This window comes from Mus caroli, chromosome 19 (genome assembly GCF_900094665.2).
Source record: "Mus caroli chromosome 19, CAROLI_EIJ_v1.1, whole genome shotgun sequence".
NCBI classification, from domain to species: Eukaryota; Metazoa; Chordata; class Mammalia; order Rodentia; family Muridae; genus Mus; species Mus caroli.
The window spans coordinates 21,621,410-21,644,932 of record NC_034588.1 but is presented as its reverse complement, the minus strand read 5'-3'; the positions used below and the strand labels follow the sequence as shown (position 1 = coordinate 21,644,932).

The window sequence follows — 23,523 nt, the reverse complement described above, 5'->3', positions numbered from 1 at the left end:
GAGAGCCCATCTCTCAGGCAATACTGCACCAGCTTTTCTCACTCATCTGCCCGCCATCAGCCAGGCTCTGTTTACTGCAAGGCCTGGCTTTTTGTCTGGGAATACCCCATGGCATTCCACCTTTTCCCAAGGTCTCCTTTTACAAACTTCTCCCTTTTTTGACTTTCCAATTGGGGAAATTTCCAATTGCTTGTTTGTGTGCATTGCCTTTGTCCCATCCATCCCTTCAGCACGTGAGGAGGCATGGCTTCCTTGTAATTCCCTTTAAGGTGCTTGCTGCTTTTGGAAGCTACTTTAAGGTTTACTTTCATCATCTCAATAAGAAACGGTCTCCATAGTGTTCGTTCCTTCCTTTGCTCATTGCTTTCGGCAGCCAAATTGTGGCATGTTTCTGGGAATGTTTAGTTAGGTAAGCCCACCACTGTGGGTGAATACACACTTTTTCTTTTATTGAGACAGGGTTTCTCTGTATAGCCCTGGCTGTCCTGCAACTCACTTTGTAAACCAGGCTGGCCTTGAACTCAGAAATCTGCCTACCTCTGCCTCCCAAGTGCTAGGATTTAAGGCGTGCACCACCACCGCCTAGTGAATACACACTCTTACTAATTATGTAAGACACCTTTCCGTTTTCAATATCATCTTGCACTAAGCTGATTTTTGTTTAGTTTTGCTTTTTAGACAGGGTCTCATATAATCCTGGTTAGCTTGAAACTCACTATGGGGGGAGAGCGAGAGACAGAGAAACAGATACAGAGAAAGAGAGAGATAACAAGAGAAGAGCGTCAGAGAGAGAGAGAGAAAGAGAGAGAGAGAGGGAGAGAGAGAGAAAAAGAGAGAGAGAGATCTACTTTCCTCTACTTCCTTAGTGCTGGGATTAAAGGCCCTAAACCATGGATGTAATTATTATTTACACGACCGTTTTAAATCATTGTGTTTAGGAACCTATAGTTTAAGGTCTGAGTTGGAAGATAAAGCTTTCTCTTGTTAAGCAGCTCTATTTGTATAATAATAAACAGCTTTTTAAGGGACTATACCTTAGACATCTAGGGGTATCCTCCCATTAGCCTTAGGAATACAAACACTTCCATCACTGGCCGGTGATTACCATTCAAGATGACCATGTTACATGTATGCTCTACCAAAGGTTATAAGGATGGATCAATTCAGCAAGGTAAGCCCGTGGGCAGATCTGAAGACTTTAGTCACAGTAGGTAAAGTTGGATCTTTTATCCTCCTCTCTAGTCTGTGGTCCTAGTCACCTCTCTGAACTAAAAACATGAAAATAGCCAGAAAGTTTGATTCTTATGTTTGAAAATGTAAACAGGATTTCTTCAGTAACTTTTATTTTAAAAATGCTGAAGATTTAAAACATAATGCATGCATTTTTTTAAAAATAAAACTAAGCTTTTTAAAAGCGGAGAGAAACCCATGCTAATTCACCGCCTTTGGGACATGCATTCTGGGCATTGTTTTTAAGCATTTCAACCAAAAATGCTTTAATGGAATGTTACAGTCACTGCTCATTATCTTGAATTCACTTGCAGGTCATTTGTTCTTAACTGCCTTTTTTTTTTTTAAATGAAAAAGTGAGCATTCACCATGCGCCTCTCTAAAGGAAATCAGTCCCAATTGTTCCTCACAAAGGGCTTGCTTTAAAGCGAAAGCTCTGAGTGGAGCCGCTGCTTCTGGGCTTTGATGCTTCCAACAGTACAGATGTTGGCATTGTGATGGAACAGAGCTCATCTCCAGCGTCCCTGTCGTGCTCCATCCCCTGCAGCCGCTGGGGAGGAGATTCTGTTATAAGGAAATGTTCCTCAGATGCTCACACTCTAACCAGGAGTTGCAAGTGTGACTGTGCCATACTCAGTTCTGGGCTCCACCTGTATCTTCATTGGCGCCACCTGGAGAAAAACTGTTCATCTCTTTTGGGATAAATTTCAAGTAAAACTCTAAGCAGTAGCACTAAGGCCGCCTTTAAAAGTAGAAGGCATGGTTTGTTGTTTGTTTTGTCTTATAATGCTGCAGCAAAACAGGACCTTTGATTTGATGAAATGTGTAATTTATTCCAGCTGTCTTGTATATAGATAGATCCTAAGCAGTCCTGTAGAGTGATTTACTCCCTTACTGGGAAGGAACCAGCACAACAGAAAAACTGGCTAAAGTAATTCTTGAAAACGCACAATAAGAGAACAACCAAAAAAAAAAAAAAAAAAAAAAAAAAAAAACCCCAAAAACCCCTTTTGGGGGGGGGGGTGGATTTTTTTTGTTTGTTTTATCATTTAACTCTTAGAACAGTGGGACTACTGAGGTTGAAGGGAATGAATGCATCAAGTGAGCGCTCCCAGATCATCTGTGGGATGTTGCTGCTCTAGGCTTCCTCAAGGTCCTTCACCAAGCCGTGTAGTGCTTATCTCTGACCTAGACAGTCTGAACTAAGGAACAGTTTGCTAAAAACTGGATTAGTTAGGGTGTATGATAATGGTCATTAAATCTGCCTGCCTCTGCCTCCCAAGTGCTGGGATTAAAGGCGTGAGCTACCACCGCCAGGCTTGTATGCTATCCTTAAAAAAATTAATTTTTAATAATAGGAGAAGAAGTAGGATAGGAATGTAACTTAGTGAACAGAGCACATGCCCAGCATGCCCGAGGTCAGGTTCCTGGCCTTCTGGAAGCAGAGAAGAAACCAAAGATGCTACAAGCTGCCCTGTGAACCGCTGTGGAGATTGTTAGTGGTGAGTATTTCTAGAAACATTTATCTTATAAAATGACTCCCAGAAGAGAAAGGAAACTAACCAGTGAGCCCCAGGGAAATGAAATATCTATATCTATATCTATACTAAGCTGTTTTCTCAAAAAGTAAGATCCAGATGGTTCAATAAATACCTCCAATGCTGATATTAAGAAGGGCTAATAAGAGCAGGCTTTGAGACACAGGGAATAAACTACTAGAACCTTTCCGAAAAAAAAAAAAAAAATCTGTGAATGGTCATGTTACTATTTCACCGTTTAAAATGTATTTTTATTAGTACTTTTGAGAATCGCATACATGCATACATTATATTTTGATTATATTCACCATCCACTCCAACTAACCTCTGACTAACTCCTCTCAGGTCCACTCTGACTGCCTGGCCCCTCCCAACTTTGTGTGCCCACTTGAAAACTCACTGGTAAGCTTAGTTGACTTAGCAGGGGTCACACCCTTAAAGAAAACCAACTTCTCCTTTCTCAGAAGCCATCAACTGTCAACAGTTCTTCGGGAAAGGATAACGGTTCTCTCCGAGAGCCCCTTACCCATTCCATGTTGAAATGTTAATTGGTACTATGCAGGTCATGTGCAGGCGGCCACAGCTGGTGTGAGCTCTTAAGTGCAGTGGATCTGTTATCTCTAGAAGATACAGTTTGACTCCAGTCCTCCCCATCTCTGTCTCTGACCGTCTTTCTGCCCCCTCTTCCTCAGTGTTCCCAAGCCTTGAGAGATGGGCATTCGATATAGATGTCTGACTTGTAGCTGAGCACTGCACAGGCACTTCCTCTCGGCCCTTTGAATAGTTGTGAGTTTCTGTGTTAACCACGGTCCACTCACATCCCCTTCTTTGATGAGAATTGAGAGGTGCACTCATCCATGGTATAGATTAGTATTCCATAGACAGGTATACAAAGATACAAATCTGTAGGGCAATTTGAACCTAAGTCTGCTAGCACAAAAAGAAAAGAAAGAGAGAAATGTAGTAGATTCACTCTCGGACCTGTGAGCTCCCAAAGCTATGGGTTCTCTGTCGGATTTATAGCACTAGGCATGCACCATCTCCATGATACCATCTCTGACTATACTGAAAAAGACCTTCACATGTTGTTAATGTGTCAAGATGATCCTAATACCAGAAATTGACAAGGATGGTCTGCATGGACATGTGTGCTGCAGATCCATCTTTCTTACGAATATTGATGGGAGGCCTTTCAACAGTACACCATCAAATAGGATCTAGGCACTGAATAACTCTGACCAAGTTGATTCCATCCCAGGAGTGAAAGCTTGGCTTGGTATCAGGGAAGCCTTTCTGCATAGGGAGTGGACTAAAATAGAAAAACCTGTGTGATCATCTCAAGAGGTACCCAGAACACGTCACTAAATTTCTGTCACTGATTATGGTCATAATTTCTTGACTACATACTTGAAAAAAACTCAGTGAATTGTATTCTTTTTTATTTTATTATTTATTTATTTATTTATTTATTTATTTTGAGACAGGGTTTCTCTGTATACCACCCTGGCTGTCCTGAATCTCACTCTGTAGACCAGGGTGGCCTCGAACTCAGAAATCCGCCTCTGCCTCCCAAGTGCTGGAATTAAAGGCATGTGCCACCACCTCCCGGCCCTAAACTGTATTTTTAAAAACAATTTATTTACTGCTTGTAAAATTGTCAATAAAATTTACTTTTAAAAGAAATAGAATCACTTTATGATGACAAAGAATAATCTGATATATATTCCTGAATACATTACAATTTGGTAAGATTGGGGGTTGGAGAGATTGCTCCATGAGTAAGAGTTCTTGCTGCACAGGCTTAAGGATCTAAGTACAATTCCCCAGCACCCATATCAAGGTCTGATATCACCACATACACCAGTAACTGAAGCAGTGGGAGTTAAGGCTGGGGTGGGGCAGGGAGAGACAAGAGGACAGGATCACTAGGGATTGCTGGCTAGCCAACATAACTTGGACTGGGGAAGGGGACAACAAGCTCTGAGTTTAATGCGAGACCCTGTCCTTTTGGAGTAAGTCAGAGAATGATGCGCAGGACACCCAATGTCCTTCCTCTAGCTTCCACTCACTTGTATGTATGTAACAGCATGCACGCACACATACACACTCACACCAAAATTTACAATTTGGTAAAATAAAAATAAATAGAATTTGTCATTTTGGATACTTGAAAATATCTGCAAATTATGAAGTGTTTGCTTCATAAAAGGTAATTTTTTTTTCACACCCAGTAGTATGCCCTGGTGGCCTCCTTGGTTTTGAATTGAAATGTTTCTTTAAGTTTTAAATAAGGTGGGTGTGGAGGTGCACACCTATAATCCCAACACATGGAAGGCAGAAAGACCACAAGTTTGAGGCCAGCTTAGGCTAAGTGATCAGACCCTGTCTGTATCATTTTTTAAAAAGAGAGAGAGAGAGAGTATAGTGGCTATTCCTGGTTGTCAACTTGACTATATCTGGAATGAACTACAGTCCAGAATTGGAAGGCTCACCTGTGATCCTAATCTGGAAGCTGGGAGATACAAATTTCTGACCTGGATCTTGGCATGGAGATCTTGAGGCATAGTGGCTATGAATCCCAGAAGATTAAGACAGGGAGATCTCTGAGTTCAAGGTCATCTGGGACAAAGTAAGTCCCAGATTCAGGTGTGGTGGCATACACCTTTAAAATGGGCCACACCATCGCTTCTCGGCCTTTTGGCTAAGATCAAGTGTAAAATGGGCCACACCTTCTGCTGGAGATCTATATAAGGACATTGGAAGAAGGAAGATTTGCTCTCTTTTCTTTGCCTGCTTGCCTTGTGGGACTGAGCAACTGCTAGATCCTTGAACTTCTCTATTCATAGCTGCTGTTGACCATTGTTGGGGAGATGGACTACAGACTGTATGAAAGTCATCAACAAATTCCCTTACTATATAGAGACTGCCAATAAGTTCTGTGATTCTAGAGAACCCTGACAGAGAGAGACAGAGACAGAGACAGAGACAGAGAGACAGAGACAGAGAGACAGAGAGAATCCTTAGTATGTTCCTTCTTCCTTCTGAATTTCTCATTAGTAGAGATTGTAGCCTGGGGAAATCTTTCTGCTCTTTGACATATCATTAAGGTTCATCGAGCCTCCCTCTAGATTTTACATTTTCTAAAAGCAATTTAAATTTAAAGAATGAGGCAGGTTTTTACTGCCACATCTGCTGTGCCCGTTTTCTAGCTTAGAGCCAAGCCAGGTCTAGAAGCTGGGCACTAATTGTATTTTCCTTTTCCTTTTGCCAAAGAACGGGAGACTTATTGATGTTGTCAACGAGGGGACAGATGAGACAGCATCAGCACTCTGAAAGAAATAGGGGTTACAATTCAAGAAAGAGAGGAAAAAGAAACGCTGCCCAGTCTTGGAGAATGCAAAGTCAAAGGATAGAGTAGGCTCCAAATAGACATTCACAGCTGGCTACTTGTGCCTTCAATCTGTCTCTTCCAGTCCTTGGTCACGTTATTCCAATTATCTCAACTTTGTCTCATCATCTCTCTCTTACCAGTCACTTCTCAGACAGGAGCGAGCTAAAGGAAGCCCATTCCCTTGTCACTCACCACGAGATTCTATGTTGCTTGTTTTCCTATAGAGCCACCAGACAATAGGAAAAGGTGTCTACCTGAAACCTAAATGGAATTATTAAAAAAATAGTTTCCTCAATCTGGGTTTGGTAAAGTGCTTCTAATGTAACCCATTTCACCGCTCCATCTAATCTCCATCCCCATCCGCTCTGGCTTGGAGTCTTCTCTCACTGCCAGCAGGTGCCCCCACCCCCACCCCTGTCTCCAGCCCACACCCAAAGCCAAACCACAGCCCTTATCCCTTCAGCATTTCTGCAGTATTGGCAAGAGACCTTTGTCCTTTGTTCATGTGACAAGCAACACTCATGGGATATACAGAGAACTCCTCTCTATGTTTGCCTCTCCCTGCTCAGAGGTCTTCCCTGCTGCTGTGGCAACTCACAGGAGCCTCTCCTTTTGCTCGATCAACTTTTTGTTTGTTTTTAAGTCTTAACTTACATCTAGTGTCCAGGGACTGCAGTGATGTTGGCAAAGACTCTACCATCATGGTGGGTGATCTCTTTCTTCAGTAAGGATGTGTGCAGACAGGCAGGCAGTTCCTGCACCTCGATGAGGTCTGACCTATGGGAGTCAAGATGGGAATGAAGGAGAACAAGAGGTCCTCTTAGACTTAGTTGTCTTGTGAGACTCTTACCCAATTTGTTTTCAAGAGAAAAAGTGAGATGGGGGTAGGGAGATGTGAGCTCATTACTTGATGAGATGAGCCTGAAGAGGCTGTGGAGCACGTAGGAGCACACAGTAGGGATGGCTAGGAGCTGGGGATGTACTCAAGAGACAGAGAAGCCTTCTCTAGGGATACGGATTTGAGCAGTATCAGCGCATTTGAAGAATCTAGCTATTCATGAGGTCGATAGCAAAGGATGGTTCTCACTCTGCCCTCATGCCCAACGCTTGGCTGCTTACTCCTCCGAGACAACGTAGGGAACAGCTATACGCCTGCTTTCACGCATCTGCACAGGAAGCCAATGATCCTCTCAAGGCTTAGCAAAGGACTGAGGAAGGTTCTGAAATCCTTATAAAGGTACCTGGGACAGACTCCCTCTAGGCCTAAGCTGCCACTTTACTCTCACAGTGACAATAGCACCGTGGGGTGAGAAGCAGCCTCATTTTAGGGCAGAAGTTTTCAAAGGGAGAATGCAGGGCTGTCTAGATGCCTCTGTGGGTAAAGGTGACTGCTGACAAGCCTTAAGGCCTAAGTTTGATGTCTAGAGCCCACAGGGTAGAAGGAGAGAAACAACTCCTGCCAGGTGGCTTTGACCTCCACTCCTGTGCCATGAACACACATGTGCCTGAACACAAAATAAAGTGTAATTAATTTTTTTTTTTCGAGACAGGGTTTCTCTGTGTAGCCCTGGCTGTCCTGGAACTAACTCACTCTGTAGACCAGGTTGGCCTCGAACTCAGAAATCTGCCAGCCTCTGCCTCCCGAGTGCTGGGATTAAAGGCATGCACCACCACTGCCTGGCTAACGTGTAATTAATAAAAAGGATTGAAAGGAAGATGAAGAAAAATCCCTCCTATTTCCTAAGAAGTGGGGACTTTGAGTGACTGAATTCCATGGGTTATAAAACTCCATTTCCCGCTAACAAATTGAGTTACAGGTTTCAAAGCCACGTCTAACTAAATTTCAGTTGTCTTCAGTTTAACAGTTTGTATGAGAAGAGGGCACCAGAGCAGCTAGTTCAGTGGTTCCCAACTTGTGGGTCTTGACCTCTTTGGGGGCTGCATATCAGATATCCTGCATACAGATTCACATTACGATTCATAACGGTAGCAAATTTACAGTTATGGACTAGCAGTAGAACAATGTTATGGCTGGGGGCTACCACCTGAGGAGCTGCATTAAAGGGTCTCAGCAGTAGGAAGGGTGAAAGCCAACAGTCTAGCCGTCATTGCTTTGTGCTGTTATGTTTAGCTCAGAAGACAGCTGTGTGTAAAGGTGACCACAAGCCACAAGCTCTCCTCTTTCTCAGTAATAAAACCTTACTATCATGGGTAGGAAGCTCATGGCTATGCCATCCTCTCAGCCTAAAGAATCCCATTGTTAGGGACCCCTAAGAATCGGCCTTCTCTGGGCTCAGGAAGCTTTAGGTTGGGACATTAGCTTCAGAGTTCTTTAGAATATTTTTCCTTTTCCTCAGAATATAGCTTGGTTTCAGCTACTTGAGGACAAAGACACGCCTGTAGCAACATCAGCCACAACACTGGGATCTCCAGCTTCTTTCTCTCCTTCTCTTCCTCCTCCTCCTCCTCCTCCTCCTCCTCTTTCTGAAAGGCTGAGTTCAACTTGTTTGTCAGGCACAGCCAAATGTGTGTGTGTCCCTGTGCACTGTGTCCTATGCTGAGGACAGTGATGTGACAGGCAGTAGTAATTCAAAGCAGGGTTTTAAATGAATAAATAAGAATAAGCCTCTGGGATTAGTCCCTTTTGAAAAGTTCAGCGTCTACCAGGGAAGGTTGCATTGCTGCAGGGGATTAGCAAATGGCTGGCTGTGGGGAACAGCATTCACAGTCCAGCCACATTCTGAGTGATGGACAGCCTCAGCCCTGTACCACCCATCTTCTCTGTGACACTCGGACGCAGAATGGGCATCAGAAAAAGCATGGTTTTGCCCATTTTTCCTTCTTAGAAACTCTCTACCTGAATATTACATGAATCCTTTGATTCATACCTAAGTCACAGAAAAGGTCTGGCTTTAAAATTGCTACAGTCTTGGGTAAGAAGATGAAGAGAGACTTCCTTCCATACATCAGACTGAGAGGAGAAAACAGAAGAAGTCCTGTGGGTAGTGAAAGAATGGGGCAGGATCACTCTGTCATCAAGGCACAGTATGTTAACAAAGAGAAACCTGTTTGTATAGGGCCTTTACTGTCTGCAAGCCTATAATTGACACCCTGTTATTTGAACCTACAACAAAGGGTTTGTGTCCCCATTTCACAAATGAGAAAAGTATATCCTAAAGAGTTTACCAGGTAGACAAGGTCATAGTGCTGGAAGTGTAACAATCTGATTTCAGGTTTGGCCCTTTCTTTGATTATAGTCCCACTGAGTGCTAATTTATGGAGATTGTAGAGAAAATTTCTAAACACCCATGTGTTAATCAGCTTCCCATTGCTATAACAAAAGTCCTGAGGCAGCCGACTTCAAAAAAGGAAGAGCTTATTTGGGTTTTTAGTTCTGAAGGCTCCAGTCAGCCCATAGTCACTTGGCCTTGTATTTGGAAGCAGTGTATCTCAGTGGGAGCTCATGGTTGCAGAATCCTGTTCATGGAACGAGAGAGATTGGTGTTTCACAGTCCCAACCTCCCTCCTCAGGCCCCACTTTCAAAGGCTTCCCTATCTCTCACAAGAATGCCCATGATCTGGAAAACCCAAGCATATTCATGCAAACAGATCCTCAGACTTTTGAACCTTTTGTTTCATTAACTTTATATTATATATTATGTAAAATCTATCTGTTCTTACTTTATACATTGTTTGAAAGCGCTTGTGTGTTTTTCCTCTTCTTGCAGATGTATTGAATCTTGCAAGGGATAGTATATAGGAAGAAAGAAGCATATACCCATAAAAAATAATGATTATAATCTTTGATTATGACCTAGGAGGAGTTCAAAGCCAAAAAGAAGGCACCAAAAGACGGTGCTTACAGTGTTGAAACAACAGAACAAGCTGCTTCAACCCCATTTCCTATTCTATCTTAAAAATTCAAAACAACAACAACAACAAAGAGTAGGAATTTAAAAGTATGTAAAACCTTTTAACTTCTTTCCTGATATTCTGCCTTGAAAACAATCAGAAAGTAACTGCTATTCACATCTGTTTACATGAACCTGGCTGAAGGCATGAACTCGACCTTTGCTGGGACCATTCATAAGTAGAAGGCATTTATAGGTAGAAGCCTCTACCCTTTCCAGCCTTGAACATTTTCTATGTGGACATAGCTTTTAGGTGTTATTAAAATGTAAGTTTAGAAGGGTCTGAATGTCCGTATACCCTTGGGGGATTCCTTGTTGCTGTTGCTTTAACAGTCGGTAGGTTAGAGTTAACAGTCGGTAGGTTAGAGTTAGGTTAGTCTTTTGAAAGTGCACCCCCATAGACTCCTCAATAATGTGGAGTGGAGTGGCTGGTAAATTTGTGAGTCAAATAATTTCCTGTCATCGTGTATAAGTTTTTGTTAGTTAGATATGATACTATATACACCTATATCCATTCTCACCCATACTTAGTCTCCGCTGAGTTCTTTCGATGCTAGTTTAGTTGCTCCATTTTGAATTGTACTGTGGGGTTTTCCATATATCAAGGCTGGAATGGCTGCTTCTCGACTCTTCCTCCTCCTGGTCCTCCTCCTCCTCCTCTTTTGGAAATACATATATTTTTATACTGACAGTTTTTTCCTAAACTGGTAAACAGTTTTACCAGTTAACACTAAGCTCTTGTATTTTCAGATTACGATTTTCTTTTGCTTTAGATTAGTGATGCCAGTTAATGTGAGATGTTGAGTTATTTGCTACATGTGTTTACATTCCCCATTTATTTGATATAGGTTGAGAGGTAGAAATTTGCCTTGCTGTATGCTGGAAGGCTTAACAGTAAGAAAATGCCACAGAAATGACATCCATTACTTTTTTAAAAATATATTAGTTTTAACAAATCTAATATTAATCACAATTAAGTTTACTGCTGAGACATCTAGTTTGTGGTGTAGAAGTGAGCATGAATCCTAACTGTACATGTGATATTTAGTTCACAGAGTGAGACCAGAAGGGGCTTGGTCCCTTAGATCCCGCTCTGGCACAATTCATTTGCAACAGTTTGAATTGCATTTTATGGCTTTGATTTTCTCTAATTTGTTCTTGATTGCTTTGAGAGGAAGCAGTAACTCAATATACTAACCTCTGCTTAGAATCTTCAGTACTGAGCATTTTAATTCTGTCAAGTGTGTGTCAGCAGGAGGCTGAAAAGAGATGGAATCACAAGGCTCCAGTTTATTAGGTTAAATAATGGTTCATTCAAATAACTTACCTGTGTGGCTGGAAGGCAGTATAACTAAGAATGATATTCTTGGTATTAGAAAAAGACCTCTAAAATAAGAGGTACCTACGATCAATCTAGAAAAGCCTGTTAGGCTAGATTTCCAAATAACAAGTCTTTGCTTCCCTCTTGGACGGACTCATATTAGTTCATTCATTTATTCCTTGTCATTCATTCACACAATGGTTCAACACACCGAATAGTCTGTGGCAGGCCATGCTCTTGATACTGGGCATATAGCCCAGAACAAATCTGGTTTTGTTCATAAGGAACTTACATTTTCAGATGAGGAAGAGGCAAAAAAACATAGACATAGGAATAGAGTTGAGAGTGAGATAGAAGGATAGAGAGATCATGTGATACTCCCAGAGGAAATAAAAACAAGGTAAGAGGCCTAGAAATGCAGGCTGTGTGCTTCAAAGTCCTAGTGCTTTCTGGTTTTTTGAATGTCAGAGAGAGTGTCTCAGCCAGTGGAACTTGTGTAATTGTGAAAGGAACAGAGCAGTGTGGATGTTTACTAAGGAACTCATCCAAGAGAGTTCTGGGCTGTATCTAGATGCATTGCAGGGCAAGGAGAACTCTGGGTTAGGGATTGGAAGGTCTGGGTTGGGGAAGGCTATAGAGGTCAGCAGTAGGGCAGAAACTCATCAGAGAAACCATGGGCCATTGGAATGACCTTAGCCCTTTTGAAAAGAACAAACAAAATCCAAGGATTCAGAATAAGAAAGCAAAGATTCAATTTTTCAAAAAAAGATTATCATGAAAGTTTGGTAGAGTACTGTAGGGTAAAGGCATGGAATGAAAACAAGTTGAAACGTCTAACTGGTATATTCAGGCATAAAAACAAATGGCATAGGTGTTTTATTTTGTGGGATTATCATAGTCACTGTACTTTAATAACATCAATACCTGGACATTAGACAAGTGTAAACTGTGACCATCTTATTAGCAACAATAATTAGTAATCTTCTACAGATATCTTAAAGTCTAGGTCTTCACTTCCTTTTTTATGGATCTCTCTCTCTCTCCTCCCTCTCTCTGCTGTTTTAATGTACTATTCTTGCAGACATCCACACCTGACAGACCTAAACCTTGGTCTAGTCTTTTGTGACTTCTCCCTTTTCGTCCTGGGTAGAAAAGTGTCTCCCAAATACACCGCTTGCTATCCCCAGCTTTGATTTCAGACCATCTGTCTCAGAGTTAACCATCAATTTCTCCCACAGTCCAAGTGAAACTTATTAAGAGCAGCATGTTCTTAAACTGAGATTTTGATTTGAATGGGTTTAGGCCTTTGTTCTAATATATACTTGCAATTGGACCTCTTGAGATTTTTTTTTTTTTGACAACTCCCTCACTCACAATATCAATAATACTATTTTGTAACATATAACTTACAGGTCCATATTTATCAAACTGCAGGAAGTAGAAAGCGTGACTTTGAGGTGCTGAAAGTGAGTGGGAGTGAAAGATACTTAAAAACATTGGTGGGTTCCCCCTGCTTTGAAAGATGTGCAGATCTTAACGCATGGCTCTCAATGTGTCGCTTTTGTCAGACTCTGAGCAGCCCCTACTGCCTCCCATGTTAAATATGGATACTTCTGCCAGATATTTGCAGCTCCATCCTCAGACTCCATCTTTTCCCCATTATTCTTCTCCAGGTCTTTCATCTATTAGTCAAGCTCACTGTGCAGCAGTCACCAGCTACTTCTCTGTAAACTGTCATCCATTAAAAGTCTACCTGCCTTTCAAATCCTGCCTCATACACTGCCTTTATCCTGCCAATATGCAAATGATTTCTCTGAGTGCTGAAGTGTCATTGCACTTAAAGGCAGCAGAACACATGCAGAGAAAGGCCTTGTACTCACTGAGGCCCGGCTCTCTGTGTGTTACTAAACCCCTGCTTCTCCCTGCAAATTGGCATCAGTAATAAGAGCTAACCCCTGATGCTGTTGTGGGGAAGGATTTAGTGGGATATGGCATCATGTAAATTAGTTCTTTAACAGGTATGAATACTTAACATTATTTTATCTTCAGGATCCATATTTAGTAAGCACTTCAATTAAAACCTGTTTGAGACCAAGTGGAAAGATATATGGGCAGGGAAACAGGAGACTTAGCTTCAAGTCTTGGTTCCCACCATTAACAAGCTCTGCAAAGCTGGGCGTGGTGGCGTATGCCTTTAATCCCAGCACTCGGGAGGCAGAGGCAGGTGGATTTCTTGAGTTCGAGGCCAGCCTGGTCTACAAAGTGAGTTCCAGGACAGCCAAGGCTACACAGAGAAACCCTGTCTTGAAAACAAAACTATTAGCTCAAAGTGGCCAGATTTGTATATACACCTCCTCAAGCCTACCAAAAATGAAAACTCTAACCTCCACCCCATGTACCTTTCCTATTCATTTGACATTACCATCTAAATTACCTATTTCCTTTTTTGTTTTTTAATTAGATATTTTCTTTATTTGCATTTCAAATGTTATCCCCTTTCCTAGCTTCCCCTCCAAAAATCCCCTATCCCCTCCCTACCTATTTATTTGAACGCCGAAATTTAACCTATTGGCAAATCTTAGTGGTTGAACCCCAGATGACATCAAGTGGATCCCCTTCTCCCCATTCCCTGCTGTTACAACCCTACCCCAGTTTTCTGCTCTCTGTAGCAGCTTTCTACTCTACCTTCTGGCCTCCACTCTTGCCTCTGGCCCTCTTTCAGCTCATTCTACGTAGCCAGACTGGTGTTTAAAGCAAAAACCAAGCTGAGTGTGGCACGATATGCCCTTAGCCCTACTTCCTTTGGGAGTGCTGTGAATCACTAGAGCTCAGAAGTTTGAGATTAGCCTGAGCAATGACTTAGTGAGACTCCATCTCAAACCGTAACAGATAAAGCACAAGTCTATTATTCCCCTGCCTAATACTGCACAGGGTCTTCTCATCATAAAACTGGGCGCTCAGTCCTTTGACCGCTCAGGTCACCTGTCTCCTTCTTGATTTTTCTTTCCTTGTTCTTCCCCAGAGGGGTGGGTATGTTGGCCCTTCGCATTGGTTGGTACACTCGGCCCTGCCCCCACCTCCCACAGTCCACAGGATTTGTCATTTACAACTGAACTCTGCTCAACTGCCTCTCAAGTGCTATAGGTAGTGCTTGACCACACCATCCCACTTCTACCTCCAGCCATACCACCAAAAGTCCCCTATTTTCTCACCCCCCACTCCCACCCCGTAGAAACTGAATGTCCTCACACAAGTCCCATTTCCTAGCACAGTATCTGGTACATAGTAAGTAGGTATGCCCGAATAGGAGACTTGACTTAATAAATGAACAAATACAACATCCCTTTTAATGAGATACAAAGTTTTGTATTAATTACATAAGCCAAAATCTGTTAATCTATGAATGTGTCTTTTTTTTTTCTTTCATTGAATTCCCACACCAAGTGAACATCAGTAAGTGCACGGTTAACGGCAGAAATATGACAACTTTTTAAAAAGATGAAACAAAGCTTATTCCTCCCAACCGCCTTAAGTCTACCATTCTCTCTTGCCCCTCCCCGATTCTGTCCTAGTGTAAATTACCCTCCTCTTTGGCCTTTTCCCTGTAGGTTCTAATCCCACGTCTTCTTCCTCAGACCTCAGCCAAAGGCTGCTCCTGTACCCTAATATGCTTCCTTGAGAACGCCCGGGAGTTCATTGTTCTCAAGAAAGCCCAGAACTTGCTCTTGTCCACCATCAGGCTAACAACCCTGTCCTTCTGGTTCCTGTCTGCCACCTAACTGGGTAGCAGTGGCTCCCTGCTTCCAGTCCAGTTTTACAAAGCTACGCCGCGGCCTCCTTCAGACTTCAGGAGCCTGCGCCCCTTCCCTCTGGGAAGCCCACCAGGCTGGGCCAAGCTCTATCATGAAGCCCCACATCACCAAGGGCCTGTCTTTCTGAGCTCACACTTGCTTCATAAACACATACACTTCTCAATGCCCCGGCCTCCGTAACCTGCCTTCCCGCGAGCCCGCGCCCAGTGACTATTTGCGGAAGAAACGAACACTGGAGTGGCCCAACCACTGCTCGCCCCCTGCCCCCGCCGCGGCGCCGCAGCCATGACGCACTAAGCTGGCGCCGCGAGAACGGGCGTGCCAGGGCGCCTGCGCGAAGGGGCACGCCTGCGCAGAGGCGCGAACCCGCTGACAGATTCTCGAAGGCGGCGGCGGCGGCGGCGGCCTTGGGCCGCGGGGAATGGGAGTCCCAGGGCCCTGACTGAGCACCGCCCCCGCCTCCCGGCCGCGCCATGGCTCAGGAGAAGATGGAGCTGGACCTGGAGTTGCCCGCGGGCACGGGCGCGAGCCCCGCGGAGGGCGGCGGCCCTGGCGGCGGGGGCCTGCGGAGGTCTAACAGCGCCCCCCTGATCCACGGCCTCAGCGACTCGTCGCCGGTGTTCCAGGCCGAGGCGCCCAGCGCCAGACGGAACAGCACGACGTTCCCGAGCCGCCACGGCCTGCTGCTCCCGGCCTCGCCGGTCCGAATGCACAGCAGCCGCCTGCACCAGATCAAACAGGAGGAGGGCATGGACCTGATCAACCGAGAGACGGTTCACGAGCGCGAGGTGCAGACCGCAATGCAGATAAGCCACTCCTGGGAGGAAAGTTTCAGCCTGAGTGACAACGACGTGGAGAAATCCGCCTCCCCGAAGCGCATCGATTTCATTCCGGTGTCTCCGGCACCGTCCCCGACCCGGGGAATTGGGAAGCAGTGTTTCTCACCGTCCTTGCAAAGTTTTGTGAGTAGCAACGGACTGCCTCCAAGTCCCATTCCCAGCCCAACCACCCGATTTACCACCCGGAGAAGCCAGAGTCCCATCAACTGCATTAGACCAAGTGTTCTTGGACCATTGAAAAGAAAATGTGAAATGGAAACTGATTATCAGCCAAAGAGATTTTTCCAGGGCATCACCAACATGCTGTCTTCTGACGTTGCACAGCTGTCAGACCCCGGTGTGTGCGTATCTTCCGATACCCTGGATGGAAACAGCAGCAGTGCCGGATCTTCCTGTAACTCACCAGCGAAAGTCAGCACTACCACCAACTCTCCTGTGTCGCCCGCCCAAGCAGCCTCCCCCTTTATTCCAGTAGATGAACTTTCCTCAAAGTGACTCACTCATCTTGAATCCCCCTCCCCCAATGGAGAGAAAAAAAAAAAAAAAAAAAAAAAAAAAAAAAGAAAGAAAAAAAATCAAGTTAGAGCAAGCACTGAACTTTGTCGATTACGTTAAAGCTGTTTCCTATTTGACTCTCCCTCTTTTTGGAAATTCCTGAAATGTTATTCTAGAGAATTTCTATGTCAGGTTCCTGGGGATGCCCTTGAATTCAGTGTAGTAATATTTTCGGACTTTTTATCAATAAGTGTGTTGAAGCATACATTTTACGCTGCTAATATGTCTAAATACATATGTTATCCCTTGATTTTTTAAATAATTGAGAGCTCTATTTATTTATGGGATTATTAAGTTCTGATGAAAATATAAATGTTGAATTTCAGTTTAGTAAACTGATGTTTTAAAATTCCATAGTTCATGGCACACTAATTTTTGGTGTTTTCAATGGTTGCTATTTTCCATCTACTGAAGAATTTACCTACTTACAGCTTTAAAAAGAATGTTAGTCATATCAGTCCATTGGTTGTCTAGTTTACCCAGGAGCCCTTGGATATTTAATGTCCTAGGCAGAAAGGTGGATGGGAGGGAAAAACGACAAAAGGAGAAATAACACTTGCAGCAAATGTTTTAAAATTAAGTATATAAAAGTAAATATTTAAGGACATTTTCTAACACTTTTCATAGTAACTGGTAAATCACACTAATATAAGTACAAAAATGAAAAGCGTCTTTGTGAAAACATTTTTAACTAGAAAGTGCATTCTTTTGGGTATAGTCCTAAACAAGCAGTGGGCGGTGCCTTGTAGTCTTAGCTCACATGTAGACAGGTGAAGGCAGGCTCTTGCTGCCATCTCAGATTTAACACTTGTGAAAGGTAAATGTGTGAGAAGCATGCTGAGTGTTGGAGAATACCTACCCAGACAGACAATACTCTCTCACTCCTTGATAGACTTGAAGCTATCCAGTCACGTCTCCATTCTTAAAATTCTTGCCAATGAGAAGCCAGAGCAGCTCGTGGCTGCTTTTTTTGCTCTGCCCATCTGTCACCTTCATCTTTTTCCCTTGCTCAGGAAGGAAGCAGTTGTTTCCTTGCCAACAGGTACTTCCCATTTCCCACCAAGCTAGGGCGTGGCTAGATAAAGGTACCTCTGGCTTGGGTTTCTAACAGCGTGCTACATCTCTGTAGTTGGAGTTATATTAACAGCATTGGAAATGTCAGTTAATTAAAGACTGATGATGATCAGTGGACAGTCACATCCATAAATCATCACTTAGGTTTTCTTTCTTTTTTTTTGCCGGGGGGTGGGGAGGTTTCCGAGGCAGGGTTTCTCTGTATAGCCCTGGCTGTCCTGGAACTCACTCTGTAGACCAGGCTGGCCTCGAACTCAGAAATCCACCTGCCTCTGTCTCCCAAGTGCTGGGATTAAAGGCGTGAGCCACCACCACCCCGGCACTTAGGTTTTCTTAAAGGTAGAAGTATGGGCTGCTTTTTTTTACAATTAAGATAAACAACAAATGCTTTTTATATTACACTTCTTTACAATACTTCATCCATCCTAGAAAGGTAAGACAGACAGATTGAATAACACCAAAAGAAAAAGGTTCAAAACAAAACAATATTTTAAGAAAGACCTGACAAAAATTCCAACTTAACTTTTTAAAGTTGCCACCTACAGACTTTAATAATGATGTGGAATTTTTAGAACTCTGAGAATAAATGGAACTGGTCAACTCTTGACAGTTGTATCAGGTTTCAGTGAAATGACATCCAGGGTAAGATTGTGTCTGTGTTTAACATTTTGGGGTAATAGTCTGTCTACTTGTGCTTCCATCCTGATTGTTTCAGTTTAAACCTACATACCCAGTTTCCTTTCGGGTACCTTGACCTGCTTCCAGAAGAACTTTTAATAGCCTCACAACAAAATTTCCCTCCATACTTAATGTGTTCCTACAGGTCGATGGCATCCTTGCCTCATTTCCTAAACTAGATACCATTGGCACATCTGATGGCTTCCAATTAAATACACAGAACCCCCAAGCTCTGTCAGTTTCTGTCAGTTTTTAGATCCTGCTCCAACTCCCCTGTGTCTCGTCTCTCTTTTGCCTTGATCTTCACCACTGCTCAAGAATGATTTTATTACAGTATAAACGATATTTTTTCATTTTCATACTCAAAAACTATATCTTTTATACCCCTTATAGTTTAGGCAGCCCTGTAAGGTCTTTAGTGGTCTGGTTGTACCCTAAAGTTACTTCCGCCCTCTCAGTACCTACCTCCCTCCTGCTGCAGATACTAGACTACTTGATAATTCTTAGAGACATATTCTTACATGTGTACAAGTTTAAAATTTGTGTGTATGTGCGCACGCGTGCGAGTGTGTTGTGTACACATGGAGGCCGGAAAACAGTTTGTGTGAGTTGATTGTCTCCTTTCACAGTGTTGGCTCCAAGGATGGAACTCAGGTCGTTAGTCTTGGTACCAGGAACCTAAACTTACCCGTTGAACCAACCCTCCTCCTCCCCCTTTTGAATCCACATGAATTTCTACTGAAAACTGTGTATAAATGGATTACTAAACACTTAAGTACTGTCTATGTGTATATATTTAAAACCAGAAACATCTGACATTCACTGTGTAAAACTCTTTCTACAGGTAACATCCACTGACAGTTTGGTGTGCCCTCTACAAGATGTGGTGCTCTGCATTTTCCTGCATATCTCTGTATGGAGATGCAGGGACTCTGCTCTCTTCGTTTCTTGTACCCTGTGTTTAATCACTCACCACGTCTTGCTGATTTTATCTCCTGGAATCTAACTGCTGGTTTCAATCTCTGCTGCCAGGAAGATCCAGGCTATTGTATCCTTCTTGGGCTTCTCTCCCGCTGGTGCTCAGCATACTTGTTCCCAGCTGCTAGCTGATGCTTTGCTCAGGGTGAGGCTCTTCGAGTTGTTTGTTTCCTGTTATTATTTTTATGAGTGTACCTAAATATTGGTTCCAGCTCAGGGGGCTCTGAAGGAGAAAAGAAGCCCTTGCCTCCTGCCCTGTCTTCTTGTTCCACCCTCACTAGCTCGCATGTATGTATGTATGTATGTATGTATGTATGTATGTGTGGGTGGTGGCCTGCATGTATATCTGTGCACCATGTGCCTGCCTGGTGCCCAGGGAGGCCAGAAGAGGGCCTCAGACCCGATCCTCTGTAACTGGAGTTACAGCCGGTTGTGAGCTTCTGTGTGGTTGCTGGGAATCGAACTCAGGTCCTTGGGAAGAGCAGCCAGCGCTCTCAACCTTTGAGATATCTCTCCAGCCCCTACTTCCTGATTTTTAAATGCCCAGTATTTGCGCTTATCTATGTCCTTTGCCGGTTATTTCTACAAGGCACGAATGCCTTTATGTTCTAAGCTGCTGCTTTTCAATGGATTACAGTAAATCTGAAATAAGCGAAGGCTCCAAGAGTCTGTATGGATAATTTTCATCACCATAGTAAATTCAACCATTCCTTCTTAGCTCATGTGGACATTTTCTTCCAAAACACATTTTTAAGATACTAATATTGCCAGTTCTTAAACTTTGGCCTAGAGCAATTAACAGCACTTAGTGAAAAGTCCATTTTGTCACATCTAATAAAGCTCTGCAGTATATTTTCTTTTATTGTGGCTGTTTAAAAATTATATTATGAATGAAAGAAATCACAATGGTTTCCAAACAGACCCAAGGCTACTGGATGCTGGGGCCTTTAAGTGTGCTTAAAAGTGCTTGCCCTGCACAAGGACCTGCGTCAGATTGCCTTTCAGTCATTCACAATGACTAGGTCAAGCTGGTACATAACCCACCTCAAGAGACCACATGAGACAGTTGATAGGAAAATGGAGTCTGAACTTAGGAAAAGACTGAGCCAGGACCCCTGTAGCTATTGATTTGCTTTTGGAGCAGTTTAGGGGTACAGAGGTGTGGAGGAAGACTCTCTCTCTCTCTCAATATCTGTGTATGTGTGTGTGTGTGTGTGTGTGTGTGTGTGTGAGTAGGGTCAGCAGTGAATGAGATGCTTAGTGACCTGAGAACGTGTAAAGGGGCGGGGGGGGGGCGGGGCTGAAGAATGAAGGGAAGGCTAACCAGGCCACACTGGATTCCATTGGAATGAACACAAAGAAGTGAGTTGAATTGACTACGTTTGGGAGTCAGCTAAGTAGGTATTAGTTAAAGTGGACTGTGACACAATCATTCCTTGGAAATTGCAGTAGACTCATAGACATTGAGGATGGTCAGAGAAGAGAGTAGAAAGTGATGGACTGCCCCACCTATTCAGAGTCTAACCTGATAATCTGCCATACCAAAGGATGTGGTGAACCTGATCTTTGGGGCACTTTGGACCGTATTTTTTCACAGATGATTTTATTGAGCTAGAAGAGCAGCCCGAAAGGCAAGCTTCCACCTGAATTCCACTTACTTGATATACATCTGTGTCACCCTGCTCCTGACAGCCAAGATGCAGTTTGTTGACATCTCAGTAATTTTTTTAATCTGGATAATTGAAGCAGTCGTTATATAAAATGTAATGAAGCGCTTTCCGTGTAACCAGCTTATTTTGGGAGCTAGTTTTCAGGGTGATCATTTTATTGTTTACCTGAGATGAATGCTATGCTGGCCCTTGTTTTCTAAATGAGGAAACAGAGGCAGCGTTTCCTTGCCGGGAATCCCAGGCTGGAAGTTGCGCAGTTGGTTTCAGTCATCATGAAGAAACCACAGAGCCAGGTTCCTGTGCTCAGTGGATACATGGCCCTAGCAACAGTGCTGGACAATGAAGGAACATTGCATTGACAGCTGGCATTACTGTGTGCTTCTGAGCAGTTCTTTCCCTTTGTAACTCCCCCTGGATTCATGTCCAGCTCACTGGCAATGCTCCTTCTCTCATGGGGGCTGCTTTTTCCTCTGGAATTTAAAAACCTTGGGTAGTTTCTTCAGTGAAATAAGGCTATCAGTGCCTGGCAGCCATGATTTTCAGCTGACAGTTCTCACAAGACCCTTTACCTTCCTTGGTAGGGAATTATCTAATAACATAAAATTTTGTCAACAATAATAAAAATGAGTATCAATATTTATATTATTTACATCTGGAAGGGAGATCTCAATGCAGCATTCAGTATGGCCTCCGACACACACACACACACACACAGAGAGAGAAAGAGAGAGAGAGAGAGAGAGAGAGAGAGAGAGAGAGAGAGAGAGTCAAGTTTGTTTTCTCACGTCCCATTTTTAATTTCCCTTAGAATTTGGTTCCTGTTTGTTTGTTTGTTTTCCTGATAATTTGTTTGAGAAGACCCTGTTTCCCAGCAAGCTAGGGCACTTGCTAACTGTGTTAGTGCCGCCACTTCTCCTTAGGTCAAATGATACATTTATTTAGAATGACACAGTTCATTGTCGTTATTGTGTTACAGAAGTAAAATACCAAACTGTACATAAGGACGTCATCCCAAAGCTTTGCATCTTAAACTTATTTGCTATCTGAAACAAAAAGAGATATCCAACCCTCCCTCTTAGTTTCTTATTGTTTTGTTTAAATAAAGATTTACTATTCTGTTGAATATATATTTCATAGATTTTGTTATATTACATTTAAGTTGATTTGATTGTTTTTATCTTTACTGTTCTGAGGAAACAAAGGCAAGAACCAATCTGAGGCTTCTCTCCTTACTCCTCCACCATTTTTTTAAAGCTATTTTGTGCATGTTTAATTCCAGCACTCAAGCAGCACAGATCTTTCTGAGTTCGAGGCCAGCCTGATCTACAGGGCAGCCAGGACCACACAGAAAAACCCTGACTCAAACAAACAAACAAACAAGGAGAGGTAGCTATAATATATGTGGTAGCTATTCATACCACAATCCTTTTGTTCCTGAGTTTTAATTTGCCTGTGTTAAACTTAAAGAATAAATTCTCATAGTAATATAGACATTAACTCATGAAAAAACTCTAAGTGTGGTTCAAACTAGAACCCCAAAGTCCATCCTCACTCATCTGTAGTAGTGAGACAGGACACTGCTTTCCCTGGCCTGACTACCATCTAGGGCTTAGCTAACCAGGCAGCAGTGAAAGACAAGAGTGGAGAAAGAGCTTTTGTGCCCCAGCAAAGCAAGATGGTTGTTTGAGGTAACCATTCTTCCTCCCCCTCGCTTAAAGGACAAAGAAAGATTTCAGTGTTGCTGTGCACAATCACTGAAAACTCATGTGACAAGTGGCTATTCAGGGTCAGTGTCTGTCCCTTCCACGAGTTCTATGAGCTCTCACCGAAGGAGCAGGTTGGTTTATTTATTTATTTATTTATTTATTTATTTATTTATTTATTTATTTATTTCTCTTTGGCATTGTTAAATGTTGTCTGGAGCTGTCACACTGGACCCTCCTGTTAGTAGAGAGACAGTGTGGCTTTCTTGAACATGTATGTATTCTTTGTTTTTCTTCCTCCAAAATGTAAAGTCAGGCTGTGTTTAAGAATCACTGCAAGTTACTCTCTTGATGTTGTCTGCTTTGAGTCCACTGAAGGAGGGGATGGTAGATAATGACACTAGCATTAAGAACCAGATGACTTGGGGTCAAGAATTATAATTCCATCTTGCCATTTGAAAAAGCAAAAACAAAAACAAAACAACAAAAAACTCTTGCAACCTGAGTTAAAAATCTTGTACGCTTCTCAGGGCTTCCTTTACCACACTGCTTACTACAGAGTGGAGTCAGCTAGAGTATGCCCCTCTAATGACTGACTACCACTTAATCTAAGATTAAATCAAAGCAAGAAGCGTGAGAGACAGCCTGTCCTCCTCCACACAGCCTCTGCATTCCAGGACTGCCTACACAGTCACCCGTAGATCCTGCTTGCACATCTGCCTGTGCTTTCTGATAACCTAACAAGACTCTTCCTTTCTTCCTCTTCTTCTTCCTCTTCTTCTTCTTCTTCTTCTTCTTCTTCTTCTTCTTCTTCTTCTTCTTC

At 43.0% G+C, this 23,523-nt stretch overlaps 2 protein-coding genes across 3 annotated transcripts in view; both read left to right on the top strand.

Annotated features, from left to right (window-relative positions):
• Pip5k1b (phosphatidylinositol-4-phosphate 5-kinase type 1 beta) overlaps positions 1–23,523 on the top strand; it is a 240,508-nt gene that overhangs the window by 42,821 nt on the left and 174,164 nt on the right. The window contains exon 1 of one of the 2 annotated variants that reach the window (XM_021151691.2): positions 19,192–19,472. The exons of the other annotated variant lie outside the window; for it this stretch is intronic. The gene's annotated coding sequence lies outside the window, so the exon portion shown is untranslated. Of the gene's footprint in view, positions 1–19,191; positions 19,473–23,523 lie in introns of those variants that run through there. 2 annotated transcript variants of the gene reach the window in all.
• Fam122a (family with sequence similarity 122A) lies at positions 15,565–17,214 on the top strand. Its single transcript, XM_021151981.1, has one exon. It carries the CDS (start codon positions 15,677–15,679, stop codon positions 16,535–16,537), a length of 861 nt encoding a protein of 286 aa, XP_021007640.1. The 5' UTR covers positions 15,565–15,676; the 3' UTR covers positions 16,538–17,214.